Source organism: Nicotiana sylvestris, chromosome 5 (assembly GCF_000393655.2).
Source record: "Nicotiana sylvestris chromosome 5, ASM39365v2, whole genome shotgun sequence".
In the NCBI taxonomy this organism is placed as follows: domain Eukaryota; kingdom Viridiplantae; phylum Streptophyta; class Magnoliopsida; order Solanales; family Solanaceae; genus Nicotiana; species Nicotiana sylvestris.
The window spans coordinates 60,522,837-60,544,332 of record NC_091061.1 but is presented as its reverse complement, the minus strand read 5'-3'; the positions used below and the strand labels follow the sequence as shown (position 1 = coordinate 60,544,332).

Here is a 21,496-nt window from a genome sequence, read left to right as displayed (position 1 = left end):
TCGAATTCTTTAAACCCTGAACCAATGGTTCTGGGTTACAATAACACTTGTGTCCCCAGCAGAGTCGCCAGAGCTGTCGCACCTCCTTTTTACCGCACCCGCGGGGCGCGTGGGGAGTTTTCTCCAATTAAAGGACAGTCGAAACGGGATTTGTTTATTTGTTTCAGAGTCGCCACCTGGGAGTTTTAAGGCGTCCCAAGTCACCAATTTTAATCCCTGAATCGAGGAGAATATGACTCTGTTTATTATTCTGCGAACCAGAAATCCTGAGTAAGGAATTCTGTTAATCCGGAAGAAGGTGTTAGGCATTTCCGAATTCCGTGGTTCTAGCACGGTCGCTTAACTATTTTTATTATTGGCTTAATTATCTTGATTTTATTAAATATATTGTGTTACGTGATTTTTCTATCGCTTTTACTTATTGTGATTAAGGACCCTTCTTTGAATCGAATTACGCGTACGTATATTCGTGTTATAAATTAAAAAAAATGCGGAATTGTGTCACGCGTACGTGTACACAATAACTTTTGACAATATATTTATTAAGCAATCATTTTTCGAGATTATGTTGAATCAAGAATATTTGTTTTTCTTAAATATTGAACCGCACATCGCGGGTTTTTATGAAATTAATTTAACGCCTTTGAAAAAATCCTTTTATTAAATATTCGCTCAAAATTGCGCGTACGCATAATCCGAATTTTGCTTTTAAAAATATAATCAGGGTACGCGAACGTATCCCTAATTGCGCAAAATATTTGTAATGATATTAGGGATTTTTCCACAAATTGTTTGTTGTATCTACACATTTTATATGAAAATACTGAGAAATTCATATTCAAGGGATGTCTTTAAATTCTTTTAAAAGAAATTCACAATTTTTTAAATATTGCCCGTTGACTATAATTTCCGAGTATTAATTATGTTCATCCCAAGACTATTCAAATTCTCAGTGAAAGGATAAAAATTTGATTTTTAGCAAATACAACATATATATGTATGCCAAAGAATAAATTGTATATGAAACTGAAAAGGAATGATTCATAAAGGAAGGAAATATTTTCCAAGAATTTTCATTATTTACTTAGTGCAAATTCTATTTCTAATTACCATTGATGTAAAGTATGGCAATTTATGCTTGTACATCTCGTTTCATTCTCATATACTCGCTTTTAATCTAATAGGCCTAATTACTTATTTAAGATGGTAAATAAGCATCAAATTGACAAGAAAGGGAATTATAAATCGATTAATAATATTGCCTTACATGTGACATAGTTTGTGTGTCTAAAACATTCATAACACTTTAACATCATAATGAGCCATAACAACTCAACTTACCATCCACTGATGGTTCTATAGATACCTGCTATCTTATACATGAAAATAATACCAACACCATTTTACCTTATTTAACAATAGATATTACTACTGTAGTTTTCTTGATACTTCTACATTACTTTCTTACTTAGCTAACAACAAAATTAAATAATGACCAACATTCATGCCATATTCCCTACTTTGACAATTCAAATATAACTATACTAATGAGATTTCGAAATGGATAATATTATTACAAACTTTTACACGAATTTCAAAATAAGATGATTAACTTATAGCCATAGTGTTGAATTCACTACTAGTTAACCAACATGAAATAAAACAGAAATTTAAACTAAAGGACTTAGATGAGTAAAAAGCAAAATTATAACTCCAAACTTCATTTATTTGCCGTGTTGAAGCTTTTCACAACCTGAGTTTAAAAGGTATGTACCTGGAAATGGAGGTAGAAGAAGTAAGTTTCAGCAGTTGCAGCAGTCACAAAAATAGTAGAATGTACCGATAACACAGCAAATCCGAACAAGAATAGGATCCGAGGAGCCCAGATGCACAGTAACAGGATTTTTGGAAGAAAAAAAACTTTCAGATTTAAACCAAGTACTATCAAACAAATATACCCGGACAGATCCAAAGAAAAGTATGTTTTTGAAAATATTCAATCTGTTTCTATATCTGTTTCTGTTTTTCTTTTTCCTCTTCCTCTTCAGATTCCAAGAAGAACCTGATTTTTCTGCTGGATTTTTCTCTTTTATCTCACTCTAGGTGTATTTTTCTTAAATTCTCTTTCAAAATCTGTTATGAAGTCTCTCTATACTATCTTTCTCTGAAAACAGATTTTTTATACTTTTCTGCCCTAAATCAGTCTCAATTCCCTCTCTGAAAAAAAAAACTCATCCTTTCAGTCTGTCCAGCTCCTTGTATTTATACAGGGCTGGTCCTATACAGTTTAGTGCTGGATGGACCCTTTTCTCCTTTAAAAATTAGAAAGTTTTTTCCATTAAAACTACTTTTGAATAATTTAAAACTAAGTGCTATTTATCCTGTTTTTCAGCAGCCCCATTATCCCTTGTTCCCCATTATTACTTAAATTATAGCCACTATCATATTATTGAAAGCACACTATCACATTACCCTACTGTTTCATTCTAAAATAAACCTGAAATCCTTCTGTAATTACAGCCCTTAAACTAAAATCAGAATATGTTGCAAAACAGATTTTAAAAATTGTTCAGAATCGATTATCCTTCTGAATTAAACAGCTATAATCAATCCTATCAAGTTCTGGACTGAATCTTGACTGAGAATGCACTTTTCTAACACAATGGTATCTAACCAACATTTGTGAAATTGAAATTAAACCTAATATCATAACAACATTATACTGAATTCAGCCTAATAATTCAACTGAACTCAGCTTTTGAACTAAGATCAAACAAACAGGAGCATTGTCAATATATTGACAATGTTCTGAACTTAATGTTCAGAAAACAACACACATATAACGTCCATTTGATGGATTTATTAAACAAGAACCAACTGATTAACAATAACTAATTAACTGATTATAGCAAAATAATCCATCCAAAACAGGTTATTTCAGTCAACATTTTCAGAAGCAGGATTTATGATATAACTAATCGACGAACTTAGTCGAGTCGATTACACACATTGTACATAATCACAATCAACAGAAACAATTCACATTTAGAATCAAGTTGACGGGTAGGGGACAGTATAACAAAAATTTGACTAGAAAATTATGAAAAATTAAACAAACTAATGAAACGAACATAGAATACACATAGAATGCACATAAGAAACAGAAATTACCTCTGAACCTTTAAATTCAACTGAACTCAACTCGACTTGGATTTGGATTTTGTTTGAAATCAAACAGACCTTAGTCGAAGTATTTTCCACTGAAAATACTTCGACTAAGGTCGATTAAACCTCAATCTTTATTCAATCTGGACAGAATCCAAAAGTCTGGTATTTTTAGGGTTCTTGAAAGTTCGATTTGGGATTTACTCATTTCTGGTTAGATTCGAGGGAAACCAAAGATGTTCTAGGCACGAGGGAGGTCAGGGGGGTAACTGGTGTGAGTTTGAAGTAGGTTGGGATAAGGTCAGGTTGTACTCGAATCTTCAAATGAAGATTCGAGTAGTTCCAGTATGATTCGAACCATGCAACTAACAGATCCGTGATGAGGGTATCTAGGGGAAGTTGTGGTGTTATTTTGGAAGCCATCGGAGAAGATCAGGTTTTCAGGCCAACCTTCGATTTAAGATTCGAAGAGTTGGGGCCTGATTCGAAGGAAACTAAGGTCAGATTCGTGTAGAGGATGTTCAGGGGGTTCTAGGGTGTTATTTTGGTGACCGGCGGCGTTGATGCCGCCGGGTTTCAGGCGGTGGGATCCTAGGGCGGCTAGGGTTAGGAGTGGGGGTTTGGGGGACGATGATGAACAGTGTAGGAGGGGGGGGTGCTTAGTTTGGGGCCGGGGTAGGGCTTGGGACTTATATAGGGGTGGGGTGGATTGATATTGTCCGTTGGATTAGATAGAATGAAGGGCCAGGATCAACTCACTTAACCAAACGACGTCGTTTGGTTTAACGTTGGGGTCGGACTGAATCGGGTCAATGGGTCGGGTTACGGGTTGCGGGTAAGGGTAGGGGATATCAGCCGTTGGATTGATTTAATCCAACGGTCCTTGATGGAGTGTGACCAAACGTCGTCGTTTGGATTTACTCATGAGTTGGACCGGACAGGTTAGTTTGGATTGGGCTGTGAGGGGGAAATTAATTCGATTTGGGCCTGAATTTTAATCCAGGTCCGATTTTGTGTATATGTATTATTGTTTTTTTTTCATTTTTTCTAATTTAAATTTTTAATTATAAAATAAATCTAACTTTGCAAAAAATATATTAATTATTCTATAACAATTATTTAACACATAGACAAAACATTAATCACATAGTGGAATATTTAAAATAGAAATATTGCATATTTTTGTGATTTTATTTAAATTATCTTTTAAATGCATAATTAAATCCTATATGCATGCAACATGTATTTTATTTTATTTTTCATTTTATTTATGACAAAGTAAACATTTATTGTCATAACACAAATATTTAACACCACGCAAATTCAAAAATTACACAGTAAAAGAAATTTATTTTATTTTTTGATTTTATTTTGCAGTAGTTTTCGTAAGGCAAAAATCACATGCTCACACATATCAGATACGAATAAAATCAATTCTAACCGACGAATAAAATCAATTCTAACCAAATGGCACATTCCTCAGTAATGGCAGTTTCGGAGCCAACCAATCCGAACCGGTGAAGAATACACATCCTCATTGGGCCTACCAACGGGCCCCAAATCAACTCTGGTAATTTACAAATAGATAAATAACCCTTCGGAGGTCCACAATGACCTAACCATAGAAAATACCATCCTCTAACTAGCTTTGGCCCCATTTTCATAGTCCACGACCATGAAACAATTTGCTCCTAAGAACTACCAGTCTCCGAATCCATTGAACACATGAATCACCATATCTGATCCCAATTCCACTGCTCGAATGTCTAACACATCTCTCATACATGATCATCCCATGAGGAATTCTTCTCCAATTCTTCCGTGCCACATAGCAATATCTGAAAATCAGTAGTCGATTAACCATGAGAGTGCCACAATTCCAATGAAGTATCCATAAATCAAAATACATTGCGCCTTATGAAATGCGCATCATTCCTAGGAAATACCAAGTAGTAATATCATTCATCTAGTCATCTGAAACCGTCTATGCTGCCTAAGATTTTATGTCATCCCCTCAAAGCTGACCCCTGACCTTGCACATGCAACTCTCAATCCTATACAACACACCATATCTATCATGCCATCATATGAAAAGAACGAGAATCTCATTATCCACTCCAAGTCACAAGAAAACCACACACTCAATTAGCTAGGAACGTTCCATTTGATTTCCTCCAGGAGAAAATCATAATATGCAGCATGCTCCTCACGTCAGTAGGAAATATACACCTCGAACCATGGTAGAAACCATTGAGGACATCTTGAAACCCATTTGCATATAACCAAGTCATCAGAACTGAATACCTTTAACTCAACCAATCCACACAGGTCAAACCCAAGAGCATTGCCATGAAACACCTGTAGAGACTCGCCACCTCATAAGTACCAAAAAAACTGATCATACCCATTATTGTGCTGATATAACCTATTATCAAGTTGTCCTATTTCTCCAAGTTCCTTCTGAATTGCCTTTAAATTGATACTTCTCCTTGCTAGAACACCACGATCCTTAACCAAAATTCACCCCACGAACTCTAGCATAGAACTACACCACCCTAAGGCCTATAAGCCACTGAATTCCCTCTTAAGTACCACAAAAGTACCACAACCGAGATACCCACTCTAAAGAGACCTTCTGCGAATCTAAAGCCATTTCATCCACCTTACTGATACTGAAATTTAGAATCCAAAAGGATATAAAAAAGCCACAAGTCTCGACACCATCCAATGTAAATCTCGGTTTCTAGCCATATACAAATCCTGAAAATTCCCAATTGCTACATATAAATCTTAAATCCATTAGAACCATTCTCGAGAGTCATTGACTCTACTCAAATCTCAATTAAACCGACTAAATCGACCAAACTACATGTGCCCCATTAGCACACCAACACCCTAAGAAGTAATCCACACCTCTAAACAACTAAGGGGATCCCTACTATATGCATACTACATCCACCACGAATAACAAACTCAAATCATCCCGTGATTTCCACATACCCATAAAGTGTAATACAACCTGTATCAAGAAGTTCCCTTACTCAAGTTATCCTCGAACTCAACCTCTACAAGTCATAACTGCTTCACAAGTACACATCAAATCTAAACCATTACAACACATACCGGTGAAATCAACTCGTCGATAGAAGACTTCCCTACTTGGCTCAGAGCCATGAAATAAAACAACTAATAACTTACAATAACCATACCCTATTACTGCCATAATACCGTAGTGAGATTCAACTATATCATTCATAAGCTCATGTAACACAAACCATCTAATACCTCAAATCATATGTAAAAGACGCATTCATCCTCGTGACAGTTAAGCCAACTTCCACAAGCAGTCCAAACTCGAATTGTGACACATATAATTCGCTGGTAAAAGGAGAACTCTCTACAAAAACAACATAAGGATCACGCAACCTCAGGACACCCCGTAGGAGATAACCCACCTGTTTTGCCTCAAACTGACATCTCTCTATACCCTTCCACAACCATAACTACTACGCTATCACTTAATCCTTCTGAGTCTAAACTCATAACACGACATGAAAATTTACTTCACTCCACAATTAAACAACACGAAAGATCCTTCAACACACCCATAACTCGAGATTATACATCAAATCAAGACAGAAATCAAGCACCCAATAGTCTTTTCTACATCTTAAGCAAACTCTTTTTGTCACATTCAAACAATCTAAACACTTCCTACAGTCACATCATACTTGTTATATAGCCATCCAACCACTCATCGAGCCACAAATTCCACTAATAGGGACACTACTGGACTTGTAAGTCCAAAAGCACGTGCTAACACAACCGAAATCTCCATGCTCAAGCTATAGCCAAAATCCAGCCTCAAGACCTCCATACTGGCCCATCATAAGCACACCGAAATCACATCTCGCACATCTATGGAATCACAAGCCATCGATGCACATCGAATACCGAGCGCTCACATGCACATATGAATACGTGGAATGAATTCAAAGAGTTATGCTTCAAGCTAAATCAATGCAACATAATAAGGAAATAAAGATGGGAAGTACATCCGAAAGGTCCTATAGCCTCTCGAAGATAGGTATGGACGTCATCATACCGATCCGCAAGACTCTACTAGACACTTGCTTATGTCTTTTAGAACCTACGAACCTAGAGCTCTGATACCAACTTGTCACGACCTAAAATCCGACTAGTCGTGATGGCACCTAACCCAACCCGCTATGTAAGACAATTAACAACTATCCAATTCCAATGAAATTAATAAAACAATTAAATAGAAGAAATTATCCAAATCTTATACATTCCCCAAGGACTGGTAGTACAAATCATTAGCTTCTAAGATTATAATTTAAAAGGCTGGTATGAAATAAATACATCATCTATTCAAAACGTACATAAATAGATTTTTTTATATTTTAAGGCCGCATGAACAAGAGGCAGCTATAACCGAAACACAGGTACATCTTCAATTCCAACTCCCGTCGATCACAACAACATCAACAGCCAACATCTGCACGCAAGGTACACAAGTTTAGTATAAGTACAATTGAACCCATGTACTCAATATGTAACAAACCTAACCTTAGGTTGAAAGTAGTGACGAGCAAAAATGAAGGTCGGGTCCAACACCAATAGCCAACAAAAATTCATCACAACGTAAAGCAACTAATAAAAGAAGTAACTCAGAGATAAAATGCTCAGCTTTTTTATAGTTTCCCATTAAATAGTTCTGCTTTTTAAGTATATCAGTGAAAATCCAAATCCTTTACGGAAATCGTCAAAAATACTAGTAAGTTTGAAAACTGTATTTTTTCCCAAAAATCCTATCAATAATAAATAAGATGTTTCATTTTCTTTCTAGATAGTAGGTGTAAATATCTCCTTATGCCCATATGTAAATATGTGTGAGAAGTCATGAATGACGTGATATCGTACAACATGAGGAAAACACATCTCTATGCTTGTATGTCATGTGTGCATGTCAATACAATGTATCTCAGAGATGAACTCATGTACTCACACTCTCAGAGTACTCAATCTCACTGTCTCACACTTTCCACTCATCATGCTCAATCACTTAGTATTGTACATGGCCAATCCAGTCCAAGAAAGATCCATCCCGGAATATATACATCAACTGACCATCACTCAGTACTGAGTAGGGCCAAATCTAGCCCGTAGCGAAGATCCATCCCCAGGTATATGTATGCTTCAGACAAAATCCATGTCTAGGGAAGATCCATCCCTCAATATAATCAACCACGCTCACTGGGGTGTGTGTAGACTCCGAAGGGGCTCCTTCAGCCCAAGCACTATCATAAATCAGTATAACCGCTGTGGTGTGCAGCCCAATCCCATAAATATCATCAATATAACATGTTATGTCATGCAGCCGGACCCCATGATATCACTCACAATCAGGCCCTCAGCCTCACTCTATCATCAATCTCTCTAGTCTCTTGGGCTCACAATGCTATGAAACTAGCCCAAAGTGATTATATGATGTGTCAATAAATAGTAATAGAGACTAAGATATGATATGCATATGAATGCGTATGACTGAGTATGTAATGCAATGAAAACAGATAACTCAACAGCAGAAATAACCTCAGTGGGTCCCAACAGGATAAGCATGTAGCCTAGACACGGTTTCTAATATGGATCACAGCTTAATAGCTTAAGTACATAGAAATTTCATGGTTACAGGTAAATTCATGTAACTCCACAGTACCATAAAAATAATGGAGTCATAATTCACACGATTCACGCCCTCACGCGCGTCACCTCAACACCAGTCATATAACACATAATTTAGGTGTTTCATACCCTCAACACCAAGTTTAGAAGTGATACTTACCTTGAACAAGACAAATCCAATGCCGAGCAAGCCAAGAGATGCTCCAAAAATGCCATCCTGTGCGTACCGACCTCCGAACGACTCAAAACTAGCCAAAAGAAACTCAAATACATCAAATAATGTAAAAGGAAACAAGCCCATCGATAAATGTTGAATCTTTAATCAAAATCCAAAAGTCATCCAAAAAGTCCAACCCATGCCCACACCTCGAAACCCGATAAAATCACAAAATCCTGCAACACATTCAATTATGAGTCCAACCATACTAGTTTCACTCAAATCTGACTCCGAATCAATGTTCAAAACTCAAAAATTCACTTTATGAAATTTTAGGCTAAAACCCTCAATTTTCTCTTTAGGAACCCTCAATCAAATGCCGAAAACAAAGATAGATTCAAGATATAAAATAAAAAATGAGTAGAGAATACTTACCCCAGTCTAGATGGTGAAAATTGCTTCAAGAATCGCCTCAATCCAAGCTCCATAACTCCCAAAATGTAAAAATGGCCGAAACCCTCGAAATAGAGTACTTTATACTTCTACCTAGGCATCCTCTTACGCGAATGCGGGAAATCCATCGCGTTCGCCATGAACAAAATATAATTTCACCAAAAAGTTTCTATGCAATCGCGTACAAAGAATTGCGAATGTGAAGAAGAAGTGGCCACTGCCCACCTCAGTCAAACACACTACGCGAACATGTGCAGGCTCACGTGAACGCGATGCTCAAATTGCAACAACCTATATGAATGCGCCCGAGGACTCGCAAACGCGATGAACAATTTCTCCCAGCCTTTAAACAACTCTACGCGATCGCAATCCATACCCCACGGTCATGATTAAGGAAACCAAATACTCAGAGTTATGCAGAACCAACAATGCAAAATGAAGGAAAAATAGTCCGAAAATAATCAGAAACACGCCTGAGGCCCTCAGGACCACGTCCGAATATCCTACCATGTCCGATAACATAATACGGATATACTCGAGGCCTTAAATAACACATAACAACAACGAAACGACAAATCACACCGCAAATAAAACTTGATGAACTTAGAACTTTTCAACTTCCATAACTCGTGCCAAAACATTGCAATCCAACCCGGAAAGAACCCTAATTTTGCATACATGTCTCAAATCACATAGCGAAGCTATCCCAATTTCTGGAACCATAATCCAAATCCGATATCAAAAAGTCCACTCTCCGTTAAACTTTCCAAAAATCCAACTTTTGCCATTTCAAGCTAAATTCAACTAAGAACCTCCAACTCACAATCTGAATGCGCTCCTAAGTCCAAAATCACCCAACGGAACTAACGGAACCATCAAACCTCCAATCCGAGGTCAAATACTAAAAATCAGACTTGGTCAACTCTTTCAATTTAAGGCTTCCTATTTGAGAATCATCATTCTAAATTAATTATGAACAACCTGAAAACCAAAATCGACGATTTACATAAGTCATAATATATCATACGGAGCTATTCATGCCCTCAAACCACCAAGCTAAGTGCAACTGCTCAAAATAACCGATTGGATTGTTACAGTTTCTCATAGGCTACGGGTCATATTGCCATGTTTGAGCTGCTATTTTTGAGAGGTACATCCTTCTTCGTGATCGCGAAGAAAGGGCCGTAATAGAAAAGAGCAAAGTGTTGTTCCAGGCATTATGAATCGCGATCGTGGAAGGAATTCGCGTAGAAGGATTTTCTGCTGTCAGTATTGTTACTTTGACAGGTTATATCTTGCAATCTATAAGAAATTTGGGGATGATCTAATAATTAAAGTTGTAGTCCTTTGACTCTAGTTTTCTGAAAATCAAATCATTTGTCATTTAGAATTTTGTACAGAATGTAAAGCCCATAATATCGAAAGGTGTTTGTGAAGAGAAAACAAACTTTGTACATCGCGATCGCAAGGTTTTGACGCGATCGCGATGAAGGAAAACCATGTTGTAACTTTTGTTAATCACGATCGCATGGATAATTACTGCGTTTGCGAAGAAAGAGGCCCGACAGGTGTATTAAACATCTAGTTTGGATTTAGAGCTCATTTCATCACTTTTAAGTTCTTATAGCTCATGTGGGGCGATTTGGGGTGATTCTTGAAGATAGTTTTTGCCATATATCGTAAAGTAAGTTATTCCTACTTGTTTTAAATTAAATACATGGGTTATATATGAATTTTAACACGGAAATGTTATAGAAATTATGGAATTTTTGGAAGAAAACCTAAAAATGGTATTTTTAGATTTTTATCACGAAATTGGACATGAAATTAGGAATAAATTATATATTTGAGTTCATAGTATTATGGGTAATGTTTATCTTTACAAAATTTCAGAATCCGGACACGTGAGCCCGAGGGTTGACTTTGTTGACTTTTCGAGTGGAGTTGAGAATCTGTATAAATAGTTAAACGGTAAGCATTGGAGTATATTTTGATTGATTTTCACGTAGTTTGACTAATTTTGGATCGTTTGTCTTTGAGTCGAGGCGTTAGAGAAGCATTGGAGCCGGTTGTGGAACTTCGGAGCGAGGCAAGTCTCCTGTCTAACTTTGTGAGAGAGAAATTACCACGTACGTGCTATTTTTATTATATGCTACATATTGTGGGAACTGCGCACGTATGAGGTAACAAGTGTCCGTGTGCATGCTAGAATTTTTTATTATATCCGGGTAGACTAGGATTCACGCCATGCTTTATTTTTACTAGTTGAGTGAGTCTTTCTTACTTAGTTACTTGATTTTGCGTTACGACCTGAGACTAGGCTTGTGTAGAGTGATGGACTCGCTATTGTAAGATATTTGACGAGCTACTTGATTAGCCGTGCAATAATTCTGCTTATCTTACGATTTTCTCTCGCATTGTGCATTTTCATCGAAAAGCGTCTTTAAATTTCATAACTCACACGTATATTTCTGAGTGAGGTCAAGTACCTGTTAAAGCTTCTTATTCTAATGGGATCGGGCCGTTTTCCTCGGTAGTATCATATTATTATAGGATCGGGCCGTTCGCCTTGATAGTATCATATTATTATGGGATCAGATCGTTCGCCTCGGCAGTATCATATTCTTATGGGATCGGGTCATTCACCTCCACAGTATCATGTATCACATTCTTATGGGATCGGGCCGTTTGCCTCGGCATTTCTATAAAATAGTCCTATGGGATCGGGCCATTCACCTCGACAACTTCATGAAATACTCTTACCAGATCGGGCCGTGCGACTTGAGAGAATCATGCATAATATTTGACAAAAAGCCAGCGTATCCGTGAGTTTTCCTTATTTTAGTTGTGACGACCTATCTGGTGGGGCCATTTTATATATATATACTCCGGTTGAGGAGGTATCCGATAATTGAGAGCTAGTGTTTACCGTTCAGAGGAGGATCATATCCCGTACCTATATTGGCTTACACTGTTTATTTACCATTCCTAATACTTATTTACTTTATACTGTGCTTGATTTATTTGATCACTAGTAAGTGTCGATGTCAACCCCTCGTCACTACTTCTCCAATGTTAAGCTAAATACTTACTGGGCATGCATTGATTTACATGCTCATACTACACTTCTGCACTTATTGTGTAGGTATGTATTTCTAGTGGTCTTTTGGGCACAAAGGTGCGACTATTGTGTGGACATTATAGTGAGCTGCATCCCATGTAACGATCTGCAGCATACAGAGTCTCCATTAGAATTATTTATATTTTTCTGTCCAACTTATATTCCAAACAGATCTTGTATTGTTATTGTATCTTCTAGTAGATGCTCATGCACTTGTGACACTGGGTTTTGGAGTTGTTCTAGAATTTCTATGGATTATTTTACATTGATACGCTTTTACTTATTATTTTTAATTTAACTATACACAACTACAATTTATTTTAATGCACTGACCTATCTATCTAAATAAGATTTGTGATTTTAAAATAATAAAATAAATAATTAAGCGTTGGCTTGCCTAACGGCGACGTTGGGCGTCATCACGGCCTATAGTGGATTTTGGGTCGTGACAGATATGATACGCACGTGTATCACACAAGTAAAGCACACGTGTATCACACAAGTAAAGCACGTATACTAATAGTTTATAACTAATATACATTAATGGACTTACTAAATATTTCATATCTTAATAATCACATTTTTTCCTGAATCATTTAAGTAAATTTAGTTATATTATATTCTCCGTCTATCACGCGTCAATTTGACTAATTTTAAGCGCTAGATTATAACTTATATATAATTACTTTCTAAATTTCATATCTTAATAATTCATATTTTTTCCTGAATCATTTAAGTAAATCTAGTTATACTATATTCCTCCGTTTATCACGGGTCAACTTGACTAATTTTAAGAGCAAGATTATAACTTATATACATTAATTATTACTAAATTTTGTATCTCAATAATTCGAATATTGTTTTTGAATCATAGTAAATCTAGTTTTGATATAATTCTTTCGCTTTTCAAGGGTCAATTTGGCTAATTTTGAGAGCTAAATTAGACTATAAATACATATTATGTTAAAAGAAATAAAATATTCACAAATTTATGTAATTTGTAATAAGAGATCTAAGATATGTGGAGCACGGGTTATTCTTTTATTAAGCTAGCTAAAACAATTCATATTATAAAAAAAACTTACACATTTTTTTTATTCTATTGCTTAAAAATTGTGTAGTAATATTTACATGATCTTTTCAAGTTGTATACTCAGTGGTCTTGGGTAGACTTACAATAATTTAGTATTTTTTTTATATTATTTTGTTGATTGACACGTATGCACGTATAATGCACGTGTAAAGCACATACACTAATAGTTTATAACTGATATACATTAATGTACTAACTAAATATTTCATATCTTAATAATCACATTTTTATTTCTGAATCATTTAAATAAATCTAGTTATATTATATTCTTCTATTTATCACGCGTCAATTCGACTAATTTTAAGCGCTAGATTATAACTAATATACATTAATCTAGTGGATCTCTTACTTTTATCGAAAACAATGACCCAAACAGTAGAGAAAGTAAATAAATTGCCAAAGTTTTGTTTCATCAAGAGAATTTCTTTTATAATTCCGTTCCAAAGTAATGTTTTTAGTTCTGATATGTTAAATAAGTTATTTACAAGGGTGTGATGTAGGCATCCTACCCTGATATAAATATCAGTATCTGTCTGTACAGCTTTAACCCATAACCTATATGTCATACGGAGACAACTTTATCATTGCTCTAAACTCCGTAATAACCTTAGTTGTAAAATTGTCTTTATCTCCTTGAATGTTTTATTTAATTAACACTACACTAATTTGAGAAAATAATAAGAACACAATTCTTGATTAGGATTGGTTGCTTCTCAAAATTTTGGACCCCGTAACAATCTAAGTCAGTCTGAGTGAGATTGATCAATTCTAGCAAGGGAAAACAAAAAAGTAATTAAAAGCTATAGATTGAATTTTGAATCAGTGAACCTATTTTCTTTTATTACTACTAAGTATTACTTTTCCAGGAACGCTTATTTATCACAATTGTATGGTAATTTTGTAATTTATCATAATTTATCCCATTAGAATTTTGTATACAATATACATGCACAACAATTGGTACTACTACTAAAAATGCTTATCTATACGTTCATATTTCCTAGCCCAAACATGTTTTCCATTAATTCTGAACTTAGCAATAGGACAGCTGCTCCAAATCTGATCAACGGTTGAAACATCTCGAACCACCATTCGAGCATACAACGAATGATCCAATGTAGTCGATGCACCATATGAATGTCCTCAATACAATCTCTATATTTAGAATTGAAGAGTTCAATCACCTCTGCTTCAGTCACAGGGCAACCTTTTGAGAATGTCAAGAACAAAGTCCGATCGCCTACTGGAAATGCAGGATTTAAGGACCAAAAACTATCCAACGGCCCCTTATTAGTCTGGATAATGTAATCCAGGGTTCTTGGAACTACTGTTATAGCACCAAATGTTGAATTTAGGAGAATTATTGATCTCTCTTGAAAGAATTGGAGTAAAATATCCGCGAACACGATGGAACATACATTATTCAAGTAATGTTTGATTCCACTTATCATAGTAAACCTTGTTTGATACACAATTTGGAATGAAATGTCTCTATCCATTACTAGAGTAATCAATGGCATGTCCTGGCCTCCAGGATTAGCCATCGGGGGGACTTTAGACTGCAGACACTTTAAACATGTCACAGCTTCTTTTGACAACGAGTTCACCACTATATTTGGTGCCTTCTAAATCTTTACAACTGCATTTGTAAAATGAGCATGGTTTTGTAGCCAGAACCACAAGCCATGACTAACAGGGACTCAGCTGGGTTGCGATATAGGATCATGACCAGCCGTATGAACATTTCTCTATTATTTAAGGTAATCATTGGTGATGCCATTATTGAATAATAGAACCTGGAAAATTCTTGTGTGTATATTGGTTGAAATGTAGAACTGGAAATTTCTTCAGCCTTATATATAAACCCTGAAAGGGCTGGCTTTCAATATGTACCATCTGTGAACTTTTCAGTTCCCTACTGGCAAATTCCAAAATACCTTTTTTTTTTTTGGAATGGATTTATTAAATATATACTCTAGATTTCTTGATGGACAATACATATTTACCAAAAAAGAAAGAATGTTATTAATGTAAACCATTTGGATTTGGAATCTTGTTATTTACTAATTTTATGACTAGATTTAATTTAGTAACCAGTAAAAATGAAGGTGGAATTCAATCTGGGCCCACATAGGTAAATTGAATATGCATATATGGTCTGCAGTAAGTTTCGTAGTTTATATCTCTGAGTTAAAGAACTAATTTTTCCTATGATGATAAGCTCCTGCCTTCCTGTAATTTTTGTTTTTCTTTTGTTTCCTGTTCACATAGTCAACAAATAGTCAAATACTAGTAAAGAAGATTCAACTAGTATGGAGCTGTTTGTTTTTAGCATACAATGATTTGATTATCTAGAAAAAGTGATTATTGAGAATAAATATTTAAGCTAATAAGTAACAGAAGCAAATTTAACTCTATAGGTTCAAATTTTAAGGATTTTAGCATTGAACCCATTATGTTCTTAAAGTTATGAATTCTTATTTACTATTTATTACATTTTCAGTATAGTTTTACACATAAATTTATGCTATGCACAAAAAATTATTGGTTTAATTGAACCCGTAAATATAGCGGTACATCCTCCTCAGATCATAAGTAAGTTGCATAGAAGAGGTATATAGATATAGATTCATAAAGTAATTCGAAAAATAATAAATTTTGGTCCTCGAATTATTGGGAACATATTCCATATATTATTTGACTAATTACATTTCACCTTTTAATCTTAACATTCTTTTTGATTCCTAGTCTTACTGAAAGTTGAAAGAATTAACAGATTTTTTTTTTTCAAAATATCATGGAAAAATCTAAATCATGGAAATAAATATTCAAATTCCGCATGCTAAATCCCATGACGGTCTATATACACCCGTCATCTCGCATATACACTGTTTCCCACATAATTCATATAACAAAAAATATAACAAGTCCTAATTCCCTCAAGTCAAGGTTAGACATAACACTTACCTCACTCCGCGAATAAAACAATCACTCAACCACGACCTTACCTTTTGAACAAGCCTCCAAACCAACCAAATACAACAAATTATCAAGCAAATGATTCAAAATAAGCTTAGATACTACCCATTAATGAAAAAGGTTCAATTTTGATCATTTTTGAAAAAGTCAATAAAGGTTAACCCCGGGGCCGCTTGGTCAAAATCCGAGATTTGGACCAAAACCCAATTATCCATTAACCCCGAGCCTAGTTATGTAATTTGTTTTGAAATCCGACCTCAATTTGAGGTCTAAACGATAATTTTACAAAATTCCCAATTTCTACCCAAAAACCTAATTTCTATTATGAAAATCCTAAATTTGATATTGAAATCTCATGAAAAGTTATGGGGAATTGAAAGAAAGTGGATTAGGGTTGCTTAGCAATGATTTTGGAAACAAAAGTCTCTTGAAAAATCGCATCTAGAGTGTTTAGGGTGGAGAAATGGTATAAAATGAGCTAAGTTCCGATATTTTTCTCTTTTACCCAGATGCAGATATCGCGATTGCGAGCATCGCAAATGTGAAACAAAGGTCGCAAATGCGAACCTTGTATTAGAAGCCCAAGTGTCGTAATTGCAACAAATTTATCACAAATGCAAAAACCCAACCTTCGCAAATACGACTAGATTTTTTGCAAAGCTGAAGATGTCCTATTTTGCTAGTGTCGCAAATACGACCAAGATACTTTCAAAAGCAGCCCTAGCCAGTTCACAAATGCGAAACATTTCCTCGCAAATGCGAGGCTACCCAATCCCAAACCCTATTAGCTAATGCGAAATTTTGTTCACAAAAACAAGGCTCGCAAATACGAGCCAGACCTTGCAGTTGCGAGATCTGCACCAGACACCAAAAGCAACACTGATCAACAGTCTTTACAATAACCAAAATCATTCGAAATGAGATCAAAACTCATCTGAGCCTCTCGGGATTAAAACCAAACATATAAACAAGTGCAATAACATCATACGAATTTTCTCTCATGATCAAATCACCAAAATAACATCTACAATTACAAATCAAACATCAAAACGAATGAAATTTAAAAGGAAAACTCCATAACAACTAGAATCACAACTAAATGTCCGAATCATATCAAACCAACTCCGAATTGTACTGAATTTTGCAGACAAGTTTCAAATTTCAAAATGGACCTATACCAAGTCCCAAAATCAAAATCCAAACCTGATAGCTATGAAGTTAACCTACGGTCAAATGTAGGAAATTTTCACGCTTTTAAATTACTAGTTTTCAGCAAAAATGAGTCAAACAAACCTAGGGACCTCTGATTTCAATTCCGGGCATACACCCAAGTCCAAAATCACAATAAAAACCTACTCGAATCTTTAAAATATCGATTCGGGATTGTTTATAGAGAATGTTAATCGTAGTCAACTAAAGTTATTTTTAAAGTCAAAAGTCATATATTTTTCAATTTTTTACGTAAAAATTTTGCGGAAAAAGACACGGACTGTGCATGCAAATTGAGAAACATCAAATAAAGCTAATGGAGGTCTCAAAACACGAGAATAAGGGCTAGTACTCAAAACAACCTATCAGGTCGCCATATTCTCCACCTCTAAGAGAAACATTCATCCTCGGATGGACATAGAAAAGTACCTGAATTGGTGAAAAGCTGTGGGTATCTACTCCGCATATCGGACTGGGACTCCCACATAGCTGCCTCGATAGGCTGACCTCTCCACTGCGCTGTCACAGAAGGATAACTCTTAGACCTCAACTTTCGGACTTGCCGGGCTAGAATAGCCACCGACTCCTCCTCATAAGTCAAATCCTTGTCCAATTGGAGTGAGCTAAAATCTAATACATGGGACAGATCACCATAATGCTTCCGAATCATGGAAATATGGAACACCGAGTGAACTGTTGATAATCTGGGTGGCAATGCAAGTCTCTAGGCCACCTCACCAACTCTTTCAAGGATCTCAAAAGGACCAATATATCTAGCGCTCAACTTGCCCTTCTTCCCGAATCTCATCACACTCTTCATGGGTGAACTCTTAGCAAAACTCTCTCTTTCCCACCATATAAGCTACATACCGAACCTTCCGATGAATGTAACTCTTCAGCCTAGAGTGGGTTGTACGAAGCCGATCTTGAATCAACATGACTTTCCCCCATCCTGAACCAAATCAGTCCACAACAACCTAGCCTTCCCCGGCTCAACCCAACCAACTGGAGAACGACACCATCTCCCATATAAGTCCTCATAAGGAGCCATTACAATACTCGATTGGTAGATGTTATTGTAGTCAATCTCGACAAGCTGTAGGAGTTGATCCCATGAACCCCTGAAATCCATACCACAAGCACGTAGCCCATCTTCCAAGATTTGTATGGTGCGCTCGGATTGGCCGTCTGTGTGGGGGTGAAATGTTGTACTCAACTCAACCCGTGTGCCTAACTCTCGCTGTAAGGCTCTCCAAAAATACGATGTGAACTGCATGCCTCGGTTGGAGATAATAGACACCAGCACACTGTGAAGATGAACAATCTCCTGGATATAGATCTGAGCCAGTTGCTTTGAAGAATAGGTGACCGCCACGGGAATAAAATGTGCAGACTTGGTCAACCTATCCACAATGACCCGCACTGTGTCAAATTTCTTCAAAGTCCGTGGGAGCCTAACAACGAAATCCATGGTATTACGCTTCCACTTCCACTTAGGAATCTTAAGTCTCTAAAGCAAACCGCCCGACAACTAATTCTCAAACTTAACCTGCTCGCAGTTCAAACACCAAGCCATATACTCTACTATATCTTTCTTTATTCTTCTCTACCAATAATGTTGCATCAAATCATGATGCATCTTCGCTACACCCGAATGAATGGAATACCGTGAACTTTGTGCCTCCTCAAGAATCATATCACGCAGCCCATCCACATTGGGCATACAAATCCGACCCTGCATCCACAACAACCCATCATCTATAATAGAAACCTCATTGGCATCATTATGCAACACTCTTTCTTTAAGAACAAGCAAATGGGGGTAGTCATACTAATGCTCTCTAAGGCGCTCACACAAGGAAGACCGAGAAACCACGCAAGTAAGAACCTGGTTGGGCTCCAAAACATCTAACCTCACGAGCTGATTGGCCAAAGCCTGAACATCCAATGCTAGTTGTCTCTCACCAACTGGAATATATGCAAGGCAACCTATACTCTCAGCCTTTCTACTCAAGGCATCGGCCACCACATTGGCCTTCCCGGAGATGTTACAAAAGAGTAATATTATAGTCTTTTAACAACTCTAATCACCTTTACAACGCCATGTTTAGATCTTGTAGCTTAAAAAAGTGTTGTAGAATCTGATGATTTATGAATACCTCACACGATATATCACGAACCAAAATTTTCAACCCGTCGTGATGACGCCTAACGCACTGGCTAGGCATGTTGAAAGATAACAATTAAGAACCAAGACAACTAAATTTACAGAAATAGCATAAGTCTGAAATCTCGATGACAAATACTGCTAATACAAGATTAAATCACCCAAAATTGCTAAAAAGGAAGTCATGAGCTCGGAATACAAGTCTAAAATCTAAAATAAGAATATTTTTTGAACTAAAACAATAGTACATAAGAAAAGACAAGTCAAAATTGCGGCTACAAATGCAACTCTACCTCGCCTATTGAAGCTCAGCTCCACAAGCAAATCTAATATCAATAACTGGTCCCCATACCTGGATCTGCACAATCAAGTCCATAGAGTAGTACGAGTACAACTGAACCAATGTACTAAATAAGTATCGTAACTAACCTCGGTGAGGTAAAAGAAGCGAGAACTATAAGTGACACTAGCTACAACCTGCACAATTTCAAAATTTTTAACAAGTACAAAACAATAATGAAATCAAGTCATAAATCACAGAAATGGCTAGACTTTCCTCAATCTTTTCATATCCGTACCAAACTACTGATCAATTTTCCTCAATATTTGCGTGTACACCATCAAGCGAGAAACATGAGAGGGTGGCCCTAGGGGGATAAATTTGTATCCACACACTGTACGAATAACTCACTTGTTGCATGGACAAATCACATGCTAGTAATATAAACTGCATAGACAACTCATGTGCTGCACAGACAACTCATGCGCTAATAATATCAATATCTGGATCTGCACAGACAACTCACGTGTTGCACGGATAGCTCATGTGCTAGCAATCACAATCTGCCCGACGTAGTCTTAGACTACCATTCTAGCTCTTAACACAAAGAAAAATATATATGAGAATACATGTACATGATCAATGTTTTATCAATTTCATACTCTTGGACTGGTATAACTAACATGCTATAGTATGGGCATGTGCGATGTGTCCTATCACAACTAAAAAGAGACAATTTCATCACGGAATAGTAGTTTATTAGTTCCCACCGGGAAGAATAACCCCAATGAAGTCTCAATGTGGTGCAAATAGTTCACAGAGGGGTACAATAGGAGGAACAACTCATCTTCAAGATTAATAGTCAATTCAAGGCATGGTATAGCCTAAACACTACCACGGGCAGGAAAATAGTACGCCGTGCATGCATATGGGCTCAATCCCACACGTATGTGCCACTCATAGCACATAACTATCAAAAATAATTCAAGAAACTAGCCAAAACAACGCAATACCATCAACAAAAGCCATAGGAAGTGATTCCAAAAGAAAAAGCTAAGATCTTTAACCCAAGTCAAAAAGTCAACATCGGGCACATACCTCGAAACCCGAAAATATTCACAAATTCTAAACACACGTTACGTGTCCAACCATATCAAAATCACAAT

General features: G+C 36.4%; 1 protein-coding gene across 1 annotated transcript; it reads right to left on the bottom strand.

The window, feature by feature from the left end:
* Positions 1-14,664: 14,664 nt before the first annotated feature.
* On the bottom strand, positions 14,665-15,239 carry LOC138868714 (uncharacterized). The gene is made up of 2 exons (XM_070146281.1): positions 14,903-15,239; positions 14,665-14,837 (listed from the first exon to the last, which is right to left on the bottom strand). Exons 1-2 carry the CDS (start codon positions 15,237-15,239, stop codon positions 14,665-14,667), a joined length of 510 nt encoding a protein of 169 aa, XP_070002382.1.
* Between the last annotated feature and the right edge of the window lie 6,257 nt (positions 15,240-21,496).